This window comes from Hypanus sabinus, chromosome 19 (assembly GCF_030144855.1).
Source record: "Hypanus sabinus isolate sHypSab1 chromosome 19, sHypSab1.hap1, whole genome shotgun sequence".
Lineage (NCBI taxonomy): Eukaryota > Metazoa > Chordata > Chondrichthyes > Myliobatiformes > Dasyatidae > Hypanus > Hypanus sabinus.
This window is the reverse complement of record NC_082724.1, coordinates 77,370,519-77,390,680: the sequence shown is the minus strand read 5'-3', so window position 1 is coordinate 77,390,680 and position 20,162 is coordinate 77,370,519. Positions and strand designations below refer to the sequence as shown.

At 40.5% G+C, this 20,162-nt stretch overlaps 2 protein-coding genes across 7 annotated transcripts in view; one reads left to right on the top strand and one right to left on the bottom strand.

The window, feature by feature from the left end:
- LOC132378081 (hyaluronidase-like) overlaps window positions 1-20,162 on the top strand; it is a 108,948-nt gene that overhangs the window by 3,587 nt on the left and 85,199 nt on the right. The window lies entirely within an intron of this gene.
- The window catches only part of LOC132378080 (hyaluronidase-like), an 82,269-nt gene continuing 69,911 nt past the window's right edge, over window positions 7,805-20,162 (bottom strand). For 2 of the 6 annotated variants that reach the window (XM_059944804.1, XM_059944807.1), the window contains exons 2-4: window positions 14,277-15,260; window positions 11,462-11,551; window positions 7,806-8,677 (exon numbers count right to left, since the gene is read on the bottom strand). In XM_059944804.1, the coding sequence (XP_059800787.1) occupies window positions 8,354-8,677; window positions 11,462-11,551; window positions 14,277-15,260 (1,398 nt within the window). In that variant the 3' untranslated portion in view covers window positions 7,806-8,353. Of the gene's footprint in view, window positions 8,678-11,461; window positions 11,552-14,276; window positions 15,261-17,438; window positions 17,481-18,849; window positions 18,967-20,162 lie in introns of those variants that run through there. The other 4 variants (XM_059944809.1, XM_059944808.1, XM_059944806.1 and 1 more) reach the window with 4 other exon arrangements.

Genomic DNA, 20,162 nt, shown 5'->3' with positions numbered 1-20,162 from the left:
TCACCCAATTCATTCTTCAAGGGCCCAACATTGTTCTTAACTATCTTCTTTCTCTTCACATACCTAAAAAAAAGACTATTGGTGAGGTGAGGAAAGACTGTTAACACACTCCTTTGTAACTGACCTTCAGAATCACCACAAGTCAGACTTTGAAACATAGTAAAACCTATCTAGTTAGCTGTGGTGTGGCAATTTAAGTTTTCTTAACTATGGAATAATAATAACTTAAAAATCAATAATTTTACAATGTTTAACTGGGAATCTCCAAGGTATGAGATTGGCCAAGAATTGCAGGTTATTAATGAGAATTTAATGAGTACTTTAGATCTGTTTTCACTAAGGAAGACACAAGCAATCTCCCAGATGTATGGATGGGCCAAGGACATAGGGTAACAGAGGAAATGAAACAGATTGACATTCGGAAGGAAACAGTCAAAATAATGCTTTTCTCTTGGCAGCTTCTGAGGTTCCTACAAATATAGTGTTATAAAAATCAATTTGTTTTTAGTTTTCATGTGGAGAATCTACCTTCTAGTTTTCTTAGCCTTAACATAAACTTTGACACGCACAGAAATTTTGTCTTAAAAGTGTGGCAAAATATCTAATCATAAGGCAACTTATTTTAATAGTGAGACCACACTATACACTTCAAAGACCCACATTAACCACAGTAAGAAATTCTGAATTTTCAACTAAAAATAGCGCACGTAACGGTGTTTGAGAAATGTTGTGCTCGGAGACTTGCAATAACAAATCATTGAAAATCATCATGCATCGAACCCTTGAACACTACCTTACTTTTTAATATACATTTCTGTTTTTGCATGATTTTTATCTATTCAAAATATGAACAGTGTACAGTAATTGATTCACTTATTATTTTTTCTTCTGTATTTATTGCATTGAACTGCTGCTGCTAAGTTAACAAATTTCACAACACATGCCAGTGATTCTGAAAGTGCAGCAAACAACGAAGTGGGCAAATGGTATATTAGCCTTCAATTGTTGCTGATGCATGATTGCATTGCCAGAGCTAGTTCAAACTGAATCATCTGCTGAACTTGCCTGCTGCTGCAGTCCAGTCGAGAAGATGCTGGAGGCAGTTTAGAGTAGCATCCATGCGAGACTGGGAGCTGGCTTCCCCGTCAGTGCTGCCCTCCAGTGTTTGACTGGTGGAATGAATAACAGGCTGGATTGCCAAAAGCTGTACTGTACCATCAATTTGCATGTTGATCAGGGACTTGGACTATATATGTGTTTTCTTGTGTAATTATGTGTGTGTTTCTCTCTCTCTCTCTTTGTCTCTCTATTCTGAATGTTTGTCATGCAGCTTGGCCTCAATGGAATGCTATCTTGTTCAACTGTATCCATATATGGTTTGAATAATAATTAAGCTTGATTTGATCAAGTTCATTGATGGCAAAACAATGGTTGGCTTCATCAACAACAACAAGACTTGAGGAGGATGCAGGCTGACCACTCCGCACTGCACGTATACATGGCTCCTCCATGGAGAGAAATGCACAAAGTTTCCAGGAGTGCACATAATGGATGATCTCACCTGGTCCCTCAACATTACCTCTGGTAAAGAAAGCCCAGCAGTGCTTCCACTTCCTGAGGAGACTACAACAAGTGAAACCACCCCCCTCCCCACCATACTAACCAATTTTTCCAGGGGTACCATCAGGAGTGTCCTGACTAGCAGCATCACTGGTACAGGAATTGCAAGGCATCCGACTGCAAGAGCCTGTAGAGGACCGTGAGGGCTGAGAGAATCATCAGGGTCTCTCTTCCACCCATTGGAAATATTTATCAGTGCACTGTGTACGCAGAGCCTTTAGCATTCGTCTCATCCGTCCAACAATCTATTTGCCCCCTTACTAATAAGACAAGAACTGTTAGGTGGGAAACAGCTTTCTCCCACAAGCAGTAAGACTATGGAGCACCCTGTCACCAGGTATGAATCTCATCATACAGTCTTATTATGTATGAAGAGCCAGTAGCATTACACTGTTTACTTTTTAACGTATCATAAATGCACTTTATTATTTGTTAATTTATTTGAGGTAGTAATAATTTATGTGTTATGTGTGTGAGTTATATGTACTGTGTTGTGCACCTTGGTTGGGAGGAATGTAGTTTCATTTGATGGTATACATAGGAATAGCTGAAGGACAATAAACTGGACTTGAACTTGATAACAAGGGATTTGAATACAGGAGTAAGGAAGGCTAATTGCTGTTGAGTAGAGCTTTGGTGAGACCAGATATTGAGTATTGGGTTCAGGTTTGATCTTGAAAGTATGTGCTTACTATGGATACATACAATGAAGATTCAGTAGAAGAGTTCCAGGTCTGGTTGTTCATTATGTGAAGACAGAATGACTAGATGGTGACAGTCGCCTCTGGATTTTGGAAGAAAGCGATCTCACCAAAACATACAGAAACTTTAAAGAGCTTGTTGGGCCAGATGCAGGGTGGGTGTTTCCTCTGGTTTTAGAATCCAGGGCAAAGAGATCCAGTTTCAGAAAAAGGGGGTAAGTTATTTAAAACTGAGATGAGGTTTTTTTCACTTGGAGATTGTTAAACTTTGGGATTCTGTAACTTGGAGAGTTGTGAATGCTCAGTCATCATTTTCATTTCAAACAGAGAAAGTTAGATCTCTGGAATCGATGAATGAAGGTTGGTGCTGAAAATGGCAGCATCTTAATGAAAGGTAAAGCTGGCTTGAGGGGGCAGATGGCCTTCTCCAGATCCTTAGTTAGGAGGCTAACTGGTCATTCTAAATTGTCCCCTGATTAGGCCAGGGTTAAACTGAATGCTGCTTGGTGGCGTGCCTCAAAGGACTGTATCTCTAAAATAAATTCCATTTATTATGTCATATATGTTACTCCAAATATTGATGCTTTTGTTCTTGAAGATGCACGTGGCTCCGCTTCCTATCAATTTTATCTTTAGAAATTTATATCACCAGCAAATTATTTCATTTCTCGATTTAGAATTCAGATTCTTTTATTTATTGACCACATGTACTTTGAAACATACAGTGAAATGTGTTGTTTGCATTAACAATCAACAGAACCTACGGATGTACACGGGGTGACCTGCAAGTGTTATTAAACGCATTCCAGCACCAATATATTATGCCCACAATGCTCGGCAGAATATTTATCAAGTACTCAAATATTATCCATTACAAATTCCAACACATTACGTATAAATGTTCTTGTATTGCCTTCAAACTAAGTACTAAAAACAGGACCATCTCCCAAGTTCCCTTTAATTATTGCTGATCATACACTATTAATGCAATACCAAATTTGTAATGCATAAATGTTTATTAATAATTAATTAAAGGCTTTTTTGGCATTTGGATTTTCCCTTCTTAAGATATATTTTTCCTCATTCTCTTTCCTGCTTTTCGTTTCAAGCAGAGAAAATTAGATCTCTGGACATTAATAGAATCAAGGAATGAAAGTTGGGCCTGGAAAATGATATTATCTTAATGAATGAAGAAGCAGGCTTGAGGGGTCAGATGGCCTTCCTTTGTTCTTGTGTTCATATTGATGTCTCTATCTTGACTGTGTAAGGACCACAGGTCCCTACAAAGGATTATGAGGACTGTTGAGAGAAGCATCAGGGTCTCTCTTCCACCCATCAGAGACTTAGGGCCCTTAGCATTGTCAGTGATCCCTCTCATCCATCCAACAATCTTTTTGATCCCGCTACCATTAGGCAAGATTAGGACAGGAACTGTTAAGATGGGAAACAGCTTCTTCCCCAGGCCATAAGACTATTAAACTCGTAGCCAGCACCCAGGTCTCATCATGCATGTGTATTGTTATATTGTTTACTTTTTCACTTGTGTCATAAGTGCACCTTATTATTTGTGGAAATGTTACTTTATGTTTAATGTATGTGTGTTAATGCGCTGTGTTGTGTACCTTAGTCCAGAGGAATGTTGTTTTGTTTAGCCATATAGACGTGTACAGTTGACTGACATAAATTGAACTTGAGCTTGAGAGAACAAACACCTGACACGGACCTTTCTTGTCACTGATCATGAGAGCAATGGTGAGACCAGGAACTTGGAGAGTGCGAGGAATCAAAGCTACTCAACTATATTCTACTTTCTTATATTGCGTTATATTAATGCATCAAACACTTTGGAAATTGTATAAGCATAGTTGCAGCACAGTGTAGTATTACGAAGGATGAACAACTCTGATGGGCAGAAGGGTGCAGAGTTGCCCATCTCCCCTCCCCTGGGAGAATCGCAAACAGGTACTATTTCGATGCTGCTAACAAGAGAGTAAGAGAGACAAAAGAGAACATGCCAGGACATCTGTTACTGATAACAGCCTGAGAGAGAGTTATGTTTATCCACCATGTTATGACGCCCGAAAGACTTATGGCTGCGGAGAGGGCTGTTTACGTGGTACCATCCTGCTCATTAAAATTCCTCAGTGGACAGCCAGAGTGGGCTGGTTTGATGGGTTAAGTCATTCAAACCTGATTGACACCGGAGACCCTGTGAGTGGGGATAAAAGTGAGGTCTGGGGTGACACCCCTGAGACGCACCAGGAGACACATTAGTGAGCATCAGAAACCCACGAGACAGTGTGGGGCATCGGGGACCGAATGTATCAGTCAATTTTAACTCACAGAGTTTATAGCGAGGCCGGTGGGGGCTTATGTGTGTGTCCACCCTTGCCTGGGTGACGAGTCCACCACGGAAGAACGGTCTAGTTAAAGGACAGAGGGGTCAGACTTGAATGGCCACAACAACACATCGACAGATTAAGGTCGTAAAGGAAGGTTGGCAAGACAATAGCTGTTCACTGTTTGATCGTCCTTTCTCTCTCTCTCTCTCTCTCTCTCTCTCTCCAACAATTACAACACATCGACCAACATCTACCTCAGCCTGCATGAACTGAACTGAACTTTATATTTCCATGTGACAATTCATTATCCCCTAGACCAGAGGTCGGCAACCCGCGGCTCCGGAGCCACATGCGGCTCTTTCATCTCTGTGCTGCGGCTCCCCGTGTCTTTGAAAAATAAATGATGAGTATTTAATTAAAATGTAATTTATGTTAGTTTGTTAGTTTTTGAAATGTAATTCGAAATTTGAAGATTATGGTGATCTTGTACAATCTAAAAACGTTGTGGAGACCCCATTTCCTGGCACATCCGAACCGGCTCACAATTAGCCACCGTTCCGGCTAAGGGAGATAGCCTATGGGGGTTTGTGAGTACGTGTCTTTTGGAGCATCCGCGCCCACGGGGGGGCGGGTTGAGGGAGGCTTTAAAGCAAGGCTGTTTAGTTTGAATAAAGTTATCTTTGACTGTAGTTTACCGACTCAGTGTCATTATTTTAGCGCTGTGGTTAGCACACCGCTACAACGTGTTTTTTATCGCTATTAATATACGTCACCACTGCCAATGCCTGACACCCGCCAGTGCGTGATTTCTTTCAATTTTTCGATCCAAGGTAGGCTAACTATGGAGTAACCTTCAACCCAACGTCTTTTTTTCGGAGTTCAAAATGTTTTTGTTGCATGCTGAAATGTAATTTCGTTTTCTCTGCAGGAGTTCATCAATTTCATAAATGCAACACATTATAGTTTGTTTATACATAGCTTAAAGGCAAAAAAAAACGTTGTATGCAGTATTATTTCATTTTAAATGTCAAACGGGTTTTGTGGCTCCCAGTGTTTTCTTTTCTGTGGGAAACGGGTCCATATGGCTCTTTCAGTGGTAAAGGTTGCAGACCCCTGCCCTAGACAATGATAGAGCTTGTTTATTATTGGTTATTATTTTACCCACACTTTTAAGTTTAGTATTGCTAACGTGTATTATCTGTATATTTGCATTGATATTGATTTGTATATTTTTACTAATAAACACTGTTGAAAATAGTACCACCAGACTCCAACGGATACTTCTGTCTTTGCTGGTAAGACACCCAGTTACAGGGTACGTAACAGTAGTAACTGTTGAACAATGATGCTGTAAGGTACTAAAGGTTGCAGAATACAGATTGTATACAGCATACAGATGTATCTTGTAGATTTGTTGAATATTGTGTGCAACCAAAAAGTAAATGAATGAATACATTTAATATTCTTTTTACATAGAGCAATAAGATGATCTGCACTGTTCTTATACTGTAAGTGGCTCCATTTGCTGTCTTTGCCGTTAATGTTAATATCTTTATTAACATTAATATCTTTTGTTAATGTTCCTAATGTGCATGTCAGAGATTAAGCATGAAGTAATACCTAACAGTCATACAGTTACATGCGTCTCACGCTGGTTAGAAACTGTTTGGCACCATTCTCCTGCCCCAATTAAGCAAATAGTGTCCCAAATAAATTAAGGGAATCCTGGCTATTTCCTCAATTAGTTTTTGGGGTTTTTTTTAAGAGTTATCCCAAATAAAAGGTTGCCCCAAAAAACCAATGGCCCAAATAACTGGAATTCACTGTATTTCATAATTTCCTACTACAGCTCTCAACAAGTTTGATCTAAACCCTACATTTAGAGCATGATATTCCATGATAACCAAGGAGCTCTGTTCTGCAAATCCTCTTAGTTCAGGATAATTAGTTAATGAGAAATAAGTAAACATACACTTCTATATGACTGTGATGCCATAAGAAAGGAAAAAAAGATGCAACAATTCCTTATTTTAGGTGCTACCAGAGATCTATTGATCTCTGAGTTAAAAACATAGGCAGATAAAGTATTCAAGAAAAGATACAGAATAATTACTTTTAATGATCAAGTCAAAACACATGAGAGCAAAGAGTGTAGTAAATTGTATAAAACCAATTTAGGGAATAGGTAGAGTACAATATATGGTTCTAACCTCATTGCTATCTGCTATGGTGGCAGAGTCTAGAACCAGAGGGTATAGCCTCAGAATAGAAGAACATCCCTTTAGAATAGAGATGAGTAGGAATTTCTTTAGCCAGGGTTAGTGAATCTATGGGATTCATTGCCACTTGTGGCTGTGGAGGAAAGGTCATTGAACATATTTAAAGCAGAGGTTGATAGGTTTTTGGTTGGTCATGGTGTCAAAAGGCTACGAGGAGAAGGCAGAAGAATGGGATTGACAGGTATAGTAAATCGGCCATAATGGAATGGTGGAGCAGACTCAATGGGTCAAATAATTCTGCTCCTAAGTCTATGTTTATGGATATTCAAGTACTAGTATGTGTACAGGGCAGATTTACAAGCATTTAATGGGCTTGTAAAATGTAGTTAAGATGAAAGGTTGAGATTGTTTTAAGTAATATGGGAAACAGATTCAGTTGAAGCATTTTCTTTTGTGAGAGATCTATACTGCGCATGTTAAGGACCAATTTTCAGTTTATAATTATTAGCTGTACAAACTGGAAGGATTAGAGGAGAACTGAAGACATTTTCATTGCACTCAACGGCTCTTATAAACTCTTTCCCTGAGAGGTAGGTTAACAGGAACCTTTAAGCAAATTTTAAAAGTATTTGTGTAAGAATCTTAGGTACATCTACCAAGAGCTGAAATATGAAATCAGAGAAATAGACAACTTTTTGGAATAAACTGAAAGGCTTCCTGCAGTAAATCAGAATTTTACATTCCTGAAACATGTAGGGTTTTTTTGGGGGGGGGGCACATTTGTTTGAGAGAGGAAGAAATGGGCATTGGAAAACCAGCCCCTGGTGGAGTTCTGAGATACAGACCCAGAATGCACAATCATTTTTAGAGTTCATATCCAACAAACTGAAATACCAGATAGACTTGGAAGGGAAGCAAAGTAAATCAGTTTGCATCAAAAAGACCATTGTAACTTCCAACTTTATTAGCAACTGCTGAAATCTGGACAACATTGAGTCAATAGCGAGGTACTCATCTGCCATTACAAGTGCTAACTTGAAAGAAACACAGCTATTCTGAAGTGTCTACGATATTTATCCGTCAAGTTTCAAACTGATTTTGTCTTGTGATTACAGTACTTACTCTTTCCTCCAGATAATAATAAAATTGCATTGTGAACCATTTTTAATGCCAATCATTAAGGAGCAGGCCTTGTAGAAAGATCATATATTGCATTCCATGAAAGTGTGATCAGAGATTTGCTCACTCAGCAGGCGTGTGGTTTCACTGATGCAATTTTGCATTAATATTACAATAATTGTTTACAAATTACAGTTGGTGCTGAGGTGTTTCCATTAAGTCCGATCACTGACTTTGAAAACTTAGTACATATTGACACAGATAAAAATGTAAGGCACATGATTGTATTAAATATGAATTACCATTTCCAAGAATTAAAAAATGGGGAGGATAAACAACTACTGATTTCTCACTATATTAATGATGTTTCTTGGCAATGAGCTCCCATCCATCCCTTATAGCAGTGGCATTTGAACTGCTCTTTCATGCTTTGCACATCTTCCAAATTCAAGGCTCCACGGGCTGTTAATGCAGAGCCAGAGGATGTAAGAGCAGAGATAATCTCAAAGCTTCTGGGACTGAGATGGTGATAGCTTTGGGATTCAGGGTCTTGCCGCACACATCGTCCATGGCCACTGCACATAACTTTGCTGCATAATGTAGCAGCTAAAGTTGTATTGAGAACATATCTTCCAAGCTCCTGATCAAGGTAATCTTTAAGTGCTTCACATCTCCCCTAGTAGAAAAGCACAAAACACAAAATAAAAGCCTGCATTAAAACATTTAACCACTGATTTAACACTCAACTTTACAGGAAAAAAATCACAAATTTTAGAGCTCCAGACATTCTAAAGGATTTCTAGAATTGCATGTAGGCTCCTTAATCCATGAAGAGATCCCAGTGGATAAATTGACCTGGATTTGACGCATAGTGAAGGAAGAAAAATGCTAATAAGTTCTGTTGTGGTTCATTGTAGAGCATAGAATGTAGCTCACAGCAAGAGTGTTAGACCAAAATATATAGGTGCAGAATTAGACCATTAAGTCCATCAAGTCCTCTCTGCCATTCCATCATGGCTGATTTGTTGTCTCTCTGAACCCCATTCTCCTGCCTTCTCCCCGTAATCAAGAATTTATCAACTTCCACTTGAAATATACTCAATGATTTGGTCTTCATAGCCATTGTGACAATGAATTCAAGAGATTCACCAACCTTTGGCTAAATAATTCCTCTTCATTTCTGTTCTCAGTCTGTTAGTTACCATTCTTAGTCCATGGGCCTTTGTCTGCTTTTCTTCTTATTCAATCACTGGATGGTGCCTTTAATTGTCCTTACCTAATTGCCCCTGAGTAGGTGGTGGTGGTCTACCTTCTTGAATCTCTGCAGTCCTTGAACTGTGGCTGAACCCAGAATGATTTTGACTCAGTGACAGTGAGGAAACAGTGATATATTTCCAAGTCAGGATTGTGTGTGGTTTAGAGGTGTTGGATCTGACTATTTAATTCTTAGATTAGTCTGGTTAATTGTTATTGTTATTTTCTTAACAGTTTTACAATTAATTATCTGCTTGTATTTTACGTAGTTTTTATATGTATCTGTAAATTTAGTATGCCTCTAGTGGTTATACAAAGTATAATTCTGGAAGGCTCTAGAAGCTTCTTTATACTGCATTGTTTGAATAAGAGCTTTATCACTGGTTAACTTGAATAATAGCTTTCTAATTGGTTAATTCTTACCATTAAATTTGAATGGAATTTCCTTATCTCTGGTTTAAAAAAAGCTGTTCTTTGCTAGGCACCATCTTAGTTTCTTTCTCACCACTTTGCTTAGTTTATCCTCTGTCACTCTGTTCAACTTTCCTTTGTTCTATCAATCCTGACTTCTGAAAGAGCCTTGGATTAACCATCAGAGGGTAACAACATGTAATGGTGTTCCCATGCATTTGCTTCCATTGCCCTTCTAGCCAGTAGAGGTGGTTGGTCTGGAAGGTTTGAGGAGTCTTAGCGAGTTGCTACAGGGGAACCTGTGGATGGTACAAACTGGAGTGAGTGGTGGTGCTTCATGGTAGAATGTGAATGATTGTGCCTCCTAAGAAGACTGCTTTGTCCTCTATGATATTGAGCTTCTTAAGTGTTATTGAAGCTGCTCTCATCCTGACTTGAGCCTTGTAGATAGAGGCAGACTTTGAGGAGATAGGAAGCAAGTTGCTCACACTGAATTCCAAGCCTCTGACCTGCTCTTGTAGCCACTTTGTATATTTATTTATTTAGAAATACAGAGTGGAATTAGGCCCTTCCAACCCTTCAAGACATGCCACTCAGCAAATCCTACAACCCTACCTTATCATAGGACAACTTACAGTGACCAACTAACCTACCCAGTAGGTCTTTGGGCTGCTGGAGAAAACCCATGAATTCCACGGGGAGGATGTACAGAGACTCCTTACAGAGGACACCAAGATTAAACTCTTAACTCTGATGCCCTGAGCTGTAATAACATTGTGCTAACTGCTATCCTACTGTGGCACTCTGTGTATGGCTACTGCAATTCAGTTTCTGGCCATTCGTAACCCCATTCGATAGTGGGAGATTTAGTGATGGTTGTGCATTGAATGAAGTTGATATCTGGATTTCTCTTGTAGCATTTTATTAGTATGTAGCACTTCTGTAGTGTGAATGTAACTTGCCATCTATCAGCCCAGGCCTGTCCCAGTTGCTTCATTATCCGAAGAGTCAGAAATGGTACTAAGCATTTGTGCAGTTATCAGCAAACATCTTTATGTCCGACCGTATGATTAAAGGAAGATCACTGATAAAGCAGCTGAAGATGGTTGGACTTGAGTCACTATCCTGAGGAATCCCTGGGGAGATGTCTTGTGGCTGAAATTATGGATCTCCAACCACCATAGCCACCTTCCTTTGCACTAGGTTTGATTCCAACTTGTGGAGATTTTCCCCCCAATTCCCACTGACTCCAGTTCAGTTGGATTGCATACTTGATCAAATTCAGCCTTGATGTCAATGGCAGTCACTCATACTTCACCTCTGGAGTTCAGCTGTTTTGTCCACTTTCAGACAAAGGCTGTAATGAAATCAGGAGCTAAATGTCTTTGGTGGAACCCAAACTATCCTTCTGTGAGCAGGTTGTTGCTAAACAAGTGCTGCCTGACCACTTCCTCCATAACTTTGCTCATGATTCAAAGTAGCCTCATGAGGTGTTACTTGGCCAGGTTGGATTTGTACAGTGCACGGTACACCTGGGCAATTTATTTATTGATCTCATTACTGGAGATCCAGTATCACTAGGCCCTGCCACTTTGATTTAGACTAAGCCTTCATTAACCTGGTCCAACGTACTTGCCTCTATTGAGATGTATTCCTATTAAACATGTTCACGATCACAAAACATCATGATGTAATTGAAAATATAAAATATTCCATTTTTCTTATATTCCAATGTATCAAAACTGCTGCGCTATTTGCCTGAAATTATTTACTGCCATGAGAATGAAATACTCACCCTGGTGCGTGAGATGGCCATGTCCCCCCATAGAACCACTCCACAAGTTCCCATGGCAGCACTCTCCCCAATGGTGTGTATCAAGTCTGCCTGGAAGGAAAAAGAAGATGCTAATTATATACCATATATTGTTTGGATCATCCTTCCTCATAGTTATGAAGTCATACAGCACAGAAAAAGGTCCTACAGCTCATCACACCCATGACCATCAGTTATTCATCTAAACTCCTCCCAATTCAAGTGTTCCTTTAGATATTGTGAGTATACCTGCTTTCAGCATTATGCTTCTGTGTGAAGAATATTCTTCCTCAGATTCCTTTTAAAACTCCTCTTTCTTACCTTAAACTTATGTCTAGTTCTCTACAGTAAAACAGCACCATAAGAAAGCCAATGAAATGGAGAAGCTCTCCAGAGATCTTGAACCACATGTTAAAGGTGATGAAAAGTTTGTGAGCTTCTGTTTGCCTCCACACACAGCTTTCACACAGGATGCCTCACTTAGTTTATTTTAGGCTAATAGTAATACAGTAAGTGGTCCACAAGAATATTCTCTCATCCAGACTCAATAGGCTTCCTGGACTGTTAACTTACTAATCTACTGATTCACCTACAACCCATCCTTTCGGAGGGCATTGATATCTTGGCTTCTGTTAATGGAAAAGTGGTAAGATTTCAAAATGCCTGCTCATTTACAGGAGCTGAACTGTATGCTTCCCATGACTCCTGGACAAGCTGTGGTAGAAAGGATCATATTGTGGAGGAGAAGTTCAGTAATATTCCTCAGTGTATCTCCAAAGGAAAATCTACTCCACCGCATTAGAATTCAAAATTACTTCACTGGGCCAATTGCTCTGTACAGGAGTACCTATTTGTCCTTTAACCTTAACATTTAGGTGTAGTTTTTAATCTGTTCTGGGAACCATCTCTATCTACTGTTGGAATCCCTGGCTAGTGAAGAATGAAAATGGAGGAGTATTTGAAAGAAAGGTTAAGACTTGTGTTAATTGGTGAGGAGGGCATAGAAGCCTTGTGTAAAATGTTTAGGAAGTGCATCACCTCCCAAGTTGCCCACTCATCAAACAGCTTCTGCCTAACCTGTGGTAAAGACTGCAGGTTCCACATTGGCTTCATTGGCCATGTGAGAATTCATAGAATGAGAGCTGAAGCAAGTTATTTATTTATTATTTGTTGAGATACAGTGTGGAATCGGCCCTTTGAGCTGCACTGCCCAGTAGCCCCTAGTTCAGGGGTGACCACCCTTTTACTTCCCGTGCATCAATTTTTTCTCACACACATTCATTGGTTTTCTCAAACTACGTTATGTTTAAATTTAGAAAAAATTAGAAGTGGTGTATTTGATACTTCTATTAAATTTGAAAAGATATGGAGACCATTTATTCAATATTTTCATATGATGTAATATGACCCTGTTTCAAGCCTATTTGATTTTCCAGTTTTCATTTTATATATGTTGAGAGGATCGGAGTTGACGACACTGATGATTCTGTATTTTTGTGAGACATTATAAACAGCCTTTTTTTTCTTGTTTCAGTTTTTCTTTTTTCTTTTTTTTCTCCTTATTAGCTATTAGATTATTAGATTTTTTTTTGCATTTTTTTTCTTTTTCTTTTTTCTTTTTTTTTAATTACTTATTATGATATACCTAGAATTGCCGTGTATATTTATATATACACGTTCATGATTTGGGAATACTCATTTATACTGTAATCATTGCTTATGTATTCTTTCATGTGCAGTTGAAATGTGTATGTTTGTAATCCCATTATCTATGTATCAATTATATCTTGTTGATATTAATAACAAAAATAAAAAGATTGAAAAAGAAAGAGTTATCAAATAAATAGATACAAAATAAGGAAGGGAATTTCAGACTTCCACAGGCAGGTACCTCTCAGTCTCCACCCAGCTAACGGGAATCACCTGCCACTTGTTTCCAACTCAGCTCTCATCCACAGTCCTTGTTCACTCATTTGAACCAGCTCACCTCAACCAGTTGCGCCTTGCCTTCATTTACCTTTTTTGTTGCCCTTTGTAGATTGTTATTTTGCAGTTAATTTATCAGTAAATGGTATTTTACTAATAAACTCCACTGTTCTGTCAAACCTCCTTCTGCATATCCTGATGGGATGGGTGAACCAGCAACTGACCCGGCAGAGTTCATTCGCTTGAAGGAAATCATGTCAACACATGCAAATGAACCAGCTAGCCTTCAGTTATCTAGTGGCCCTGTCGAGTTGAGTATGTATTCTCTTGTTTTATGGCCCCTCATGGCTTGTTATTTTGCAGTTTATTATTAAAGTTATTGCTCACAACTAAATCATCTCAGTTGCTCTGCATTTGGGTCAAGTCTCTTAAATTTTCTGACAAGAAATCCCAGAGTTCAAGGCTGCATGTAAATTCAAACAAGCTAGTCCTAGATATTTTCATGCAGTGTAGTGTAACCAAGGAGGAATTTTGCTTCTTCCCACCTTTTCTCCCAATCTTTGCCTGCTCCCGAGCATGGATAGAGAGGGAGAAAACAATTTTAATGCCAAGATTGGATCAGCACGATCCGACTGATCATGCTGGCAAAGCTAGCGCAAGGGACAGGTTGGCATAATCTTTCTCTTTATTTCTTATGTATGTAACCTATCCTCATTAGAGGACTGCTCAAATATTCAAATTACTGAGAACAAAACTGGGACTTCATCACTCAGTCTATGGTAGCTGAATCATTTTACTTGAATGCCCTTTCACTTTGGGCAAGATGTTCTACTGAAAGACAATTAATCTTACTTACTACTTTCTTGCTTACCTCAGTAAGGAAGTCAAGTGAATGTATATACACAAATCTGGCATATGCCAAAACAGGCAGGGATTCACTGACTTGATTAAGGGCAGCAGTACGGAGGGCCTCCTTAATTTGATAGTGAACAAATTTTTGAGTATTAATTGTGGACTTCATATCCTTTTTGATGTAGATGCTGGGATACAGGATTCGTGATACTTTCCAGAGCCACGATAGCTGGCTATTTCTTTGAACATCTTTTGGATTGCAGTGGCCTGTGTAATTGGTTGGTGCATCCTCTTTAAAGTAATTGTAGCATTCTGGGAATTTATAGAAGCCCCAGAATCCCTTTGGTCTCAGTTTCTGTCCTAGTTTTAGTGTTTCACTCATAAATTTTTTTGCAGCATTTTCAAATTCTTCTATGGCTAACTGGACAACCTTCCTTTCAGGTAAATAGGGGAATTTGCTTCTAACCAATTCTTCAGATTTTTTCCTGTAGATATCCATAAATCCCCAGTTACGGTCCCAGAGTGGTCGCCATTCTTCCCAATCTATCACAGCAAGACCATGAAAGTGCACATCTAGTAAATTATTAATGTCTTCTGCAGCCTTCTTGAGGTGTTCAGTCAGACTGGCAATCTGGACAAGGCCATCATTCACTGGAATCAATTCCTTAGTGTAGAATGGGTAACGACCCAATTTTAACTTATAGAATATAGTAATATTTTTCCCCACAAAGCTCTCATGTTCATTTTCAACAATATCAAAAACACTCAGATCCAACTCAATGTTAAACTTAGTTTTACATTGTGCAGTAGGCGTGTTCCAGACCACAATGAATGGCTTATTGTGGATAATTGGTGAGGCTGCTGCAGGCTTGAGTGCTTCTCCCCATATTATGTCTGGATAGGTCAAGAGGAAAAATAAGGTGCACATGGGTAATGCAAGACTGGATACCATGACTCTGGTTCTTCCTTCAATGGCAGATGAACTCTTTCTGATCGGATCATTCTGTAAGATATGAATTAAAATAAACTTATTTGAAACTGAAGAAGTTTTCACACAGAAGTAATTATACTCTGTAAGTCATAACAGTTGACCCTTAAGTCTTCTCTGTCATTCAGTAACATTATGGCTAATGGAAACTTAAATTTTGGAATCTGCAGTAACAAATAATCTATTGGAGAAACTCAACAGGCGGAGCAGCAACTAGGAGGAAAGGAATTGTTGATTATAGGCGAGTAGTAGTAGCTCAGGGAGGGAAGTTGAATTGGAGTTGGGAGAGAGAGGCAAGACTACAATAGATGGAAGTAGACAAAAGGATAGAGAACAAAAATGAATACAATTACAGATGGGGCTAGGTGGGGGGAGGATGTAAAAATTGGAGACAGCTGCTTTAGTGGGATAATCAGGAGCATGGAGCACTTCCAGTGCTGGAACTAATGTAACATTACAACTAAAGGTACACTTTCCTGTTTGACCCTATATCCCTCAATTTAATCTGTGTTCAAATTTCTAATGTTTTGATCCTTAAATACATTCAACAAATAAATATGTACAACATCCCAAGGTAGAGAATTCCAAATTACTGTATTTGCAAACATCTTTTTCTGAGTCTATGGCTCCATACTTCATAAGTCTCACCCAAGGAATCAGCCTACCAGTATAGTATTTATGAAATCCCAAGTTTCATGAGATCAATTCTTCTACTAAATTTTAGCAAGCAGGTACCCATCCTATTCTCTCCCTCTACATGTGACATCCTCCTCGTCAGGATTCAATCTTGGAGGTCTGTCCTGCAGAACCTCCAACTAACTATATTCTTTCTTGAGCATTCAATCCATAGCTGCACATGATGAGGAGGCATTTCTTCAGCCAGAGGTCGGCGAATCTGTGGAGTTCATTGCCACAGGTGGCTGTGGAGGTCTAGTCATTGGATATATTTAAAGCAAAGGTTGATGGGTACATGATTAGTAAGGGTGTCAAAGGTTATGGGGAGAAGGTAGGAGAATAGGGTAGAGAGGTATAATAAGTCAGCCATGATTGAATTGTGGAGCTGACTCGATCGGCCAAATGGCCTAATTTTGCTCTTGTGTCTTATGATATACAGATATGGTCCTGCTGAACCCCCGAGCATTCACTGAATGAATTCTCTCTCCTATAATTCAATCTCCTTACAACAAATGCCAAATTAATGTTTGTCTTCCTATTGCTTGATGTACTTGCATGTTACACTTCGTGTGTTATCTTGCAGAAATCTTTCTTTGCTTTAATCTTGCTGGTTTTTCACTATATAAAAAATATTGTTATACTACATATATCCCATCAAAGTAATTAACCATACATTTTCCCTTATTCCAAGTTCTTTTTAAACATTTACTTGCTTAATCTACCTCTGTATTCCTTTGTAGTCTTATTGTGTCCTCCTAATAATTTGTTTTCAATGTATTTTAGGTTTCCTTTTAAAATTCCAAATACCAAATATTTATTCAACTCTCTACCTAACTTGCTAATTATGCTTTTAAGTCTTTTTTAAATTTGTTAAATGAAATTTTCTTTCAAAATATTATGTTGACTCTGCCTAATCATATTAAGGTTTTCAAATACAATTACTATTGTGTGCCTAATTTTTCTAATAAATGATGTCAGACCCACTGGCTGTACTTCTCTACTTTTTATTTCCTTACTTGCGAACAGTTTTACATCTGATAACTTTAATTCACTGAGACTTCTATGATCTTAAAATTTAGGAGACTTAAAACAGGTATTTCTCAATGGTTTGGTGAAACTCCTAACTGATGGAATTCTTATTCAAAGATCAATAGATCTGCATGGCAAAGAAGATACATTGGAAACAATGAAGAACATTGCATTATATATCATGTCTGTATAACTGCTGACAATGAAATGGCCTTATAGGATATTGCTGCAACTTTTACAAACGATTTACAAGTCACAAGGTTAACAGTTTCATTTCAGAAACAATCTAAAACCATTTGAGTAGAAGCATTAACATCCAATCATGAAGACAACTCTTTAGTACACTGATCAAATCTTGGAAGTATACTTATTTGTTTATGATGAATGTTAAGGAAATTTAAGTCATATTGTACAATATGGCATTATATTTGAAAGTAATAAGCTTAGTCTTAAAAATACTTCAATATAAAAGGCAAGTATAATACTCACCACAGGCATGTCTGTGAGCTTGCAGTAGAGAGAGGAGAGAAAACTAACTGACACATCACATCCTGAAAGGTTTTGCAACCACTGGTTAAGTGTGGTAGATAACCCTTCAACTGTTTTGTCCTCTTTGACTTGTTGACCATTATGTCACCTTCAATGTTTAACGTCTTTTAACAATATCATGATCAGTCAGATAATTTAAGAAGTTTCATATCTTGTTAAATTGTGTTTTTTTAATCATTAACCAATATTTTGATCATTCACCTCTAGTTCTAAAAGTAGTTCAGTCAATATTTATTTTGTTAAACTCCTCTAAAAGCCATTTTGTTTTAGTGTTGATGTACTATTTTGCTTAAGGATAATAACACTTGCAAACAAAGTGTTACTAGTGGTTATGAAGGCTACAAAACAAGGAAATCATGGTCAAAAAGAATTTTTTAAACAAAATATACTTTATTCAAAAATAAAATTATATACAACTATTCAATGACTTTCAATTCTTTACAGTTATTACCGTTACTGTTTTAACATTCACAAAATTCAAAATTTTGCCACCCACGTGGCACTCTGTTCTTTCATATTTACATTCAGTGGGGTATACCCCCAACCCCCCTACCCCTCAATTCCTGCGGGAGAAGAACCCTAGACTGTGGTCCTTCCCGACCGGGCCCTTGTGGTGGCTGCACCGAGTCTGAGTGCATCCCTCAGCACGTATTCCTGCAGCCGAGAATGTGCCAGTTGGCAGCATTCCCCCACGGATATCTCCGTGTGCTGGTAGACCACCAAATTTTGGGCTGACCAAAGAGTGTCTTTGATCAAGTTGATGATCTGCCAGCAGCACCGGATGTTGGTCTCGGTGTGCGTCCCCGGGAACAGCCCGTAGATCAGAGAGTCCTCTGTTACGCAGATGCCGGGGATGAACCTCGACACCGTCCCTTCCATCCTCCTCCATACCTTCTCTGTGAACCCACAGTGTGCAAAGAGGTGGGTCACCGACTCCTCCTCTCTGCAGTCCTCCTGTGGGCAGAGGGGTGTGGAGACGACGTTCCGGGCGTACAGGAGGGATCAGACTGGGAGGGCCCCTCTCACAGCCAGCCAGGCGAGGTCTTGGTGCCTGTTGGTGAGGTCTGGCAATGGCGATGAGGTGTTTTGCCAGATGAACTGGACAGTCTGCTCAGGGAACCACCCCACTGTGTCCATCACGTCCTTCTCCTGCAGGACCTTACGTGCTGACCACTGCCTGATGGCCCTGTGGTCAAAGGCGTTGACCTGAAAGAACTTCTCTACAAAGGACAGGTATGGCGGCAACGACCAGCTGACAGGGGTGTTGCGCGGGAAAGGGGCCAGACCCATCCTTCGTAGCCAGGGCTACAGGTAGAACCTGGGCACATAATGGTACTTGGTGCCCACGTACCTGGGATCCACACACAACCTGATGCAGCCACACACAAAGCTGGCCATCAGGGTGAGGGTGACATCGGGGATGTTTTTGCCCCCATTGTCCAGGGACTTGTGCATGGTGGTCAGTCTGACCTGCTCCATCTTGGATCCCCAGATGAATCTGAAGACAGCTCGGGTGATTTCCGAGCTGAAGGAGCGGGGGACTGGCCACACCTGCGCCAAGTACAGCAGCCCTGAGAGCACCTCACACCTGATGACCAGGTTCTTGCCTGCTATCGATAGGGAGCGCCAGTCAGCTCGTCCAGGGTCAGTCAGCTCGTCCAGGGCCAGTCGGCTCGTCCAGGGTCAGTCGGCTCGTCCAGGGTCAGTGGCTCGTCCAGGGTCCTCAGATCCTCAGTATGTCTGTCTGCGAGGACGCAACTGAGCTGTCCTCTTCCTTAAGGTTGTGGATCACAGAGCTCCCCTGTGCACCTTCTGGAAGAAGAATCGTGAGCAAGTCTCGTCCTGTTCCACGGTTTGGACCCTCAATCGAAAGATGATCTTGGAGGACTCGGCGGCCCTTCACCTCCCGCAGTTTCTCCTTGACATCCACCCCCCTCGACTACAGAAGGAGGAGTTGCTGCAACTCTGGAGTTTATGCAGTTCCCTCTGCCCCTGCCTTGCTCTCTGGGTGCCCTTGCGGATGAAGAACCTCTTGATGATCTCCTTGGTGGCTTCCCACCAGTGAACCGGGGAATCAAAGAAGGCTTTCAAGGTTCTCCAACCTTCTCTAGTTCCTCGGTGTTCTCTGGGGTCAGCAGCTTGACGTTCAGCTTCCACGTCCCCCTCCCTACCTTCCGGTCCTCCCGCAGGTGACAGGTGGCTCGCAGGAGGCAGTGGTCAGAGAAGAACACCGGCGTGACGTTGGTGGTTCTGACCGTGAGGGACTCTGACAGGAAGAGGAAGTCGATCCGGGAACGGGCTGAGCCGTCCGATCGTGTCCAGGTGGCTTGCGGCTGAGCTGCCCCTGTGGGGGCGCCGAAGGCGTCGTGCAGCTTGGCCGTCTTTACCGCTTCCATCAGGAGTCTGGAGGTACTGTCCAGCCTGCCGTCGGCGCTGCCGGATCGTCCAGCCGCATCGATGGTGCAGAATGACCAGCCGGGACGTCACCAGCAGCGGTGGGAGCCGCTCGCTCCACACAGGGGAGACGTACACGTGGATCAGCCTGAGCAGAGTACCCGGTATTTGACGCCTACTACCAGGAGGCACCCGGCAACCACCTCTTTGACTTGGGTGATTGAGAAGTTGCCTCCCCGTAGCAGAATCCCCAGACCGGAAGCGCGACAG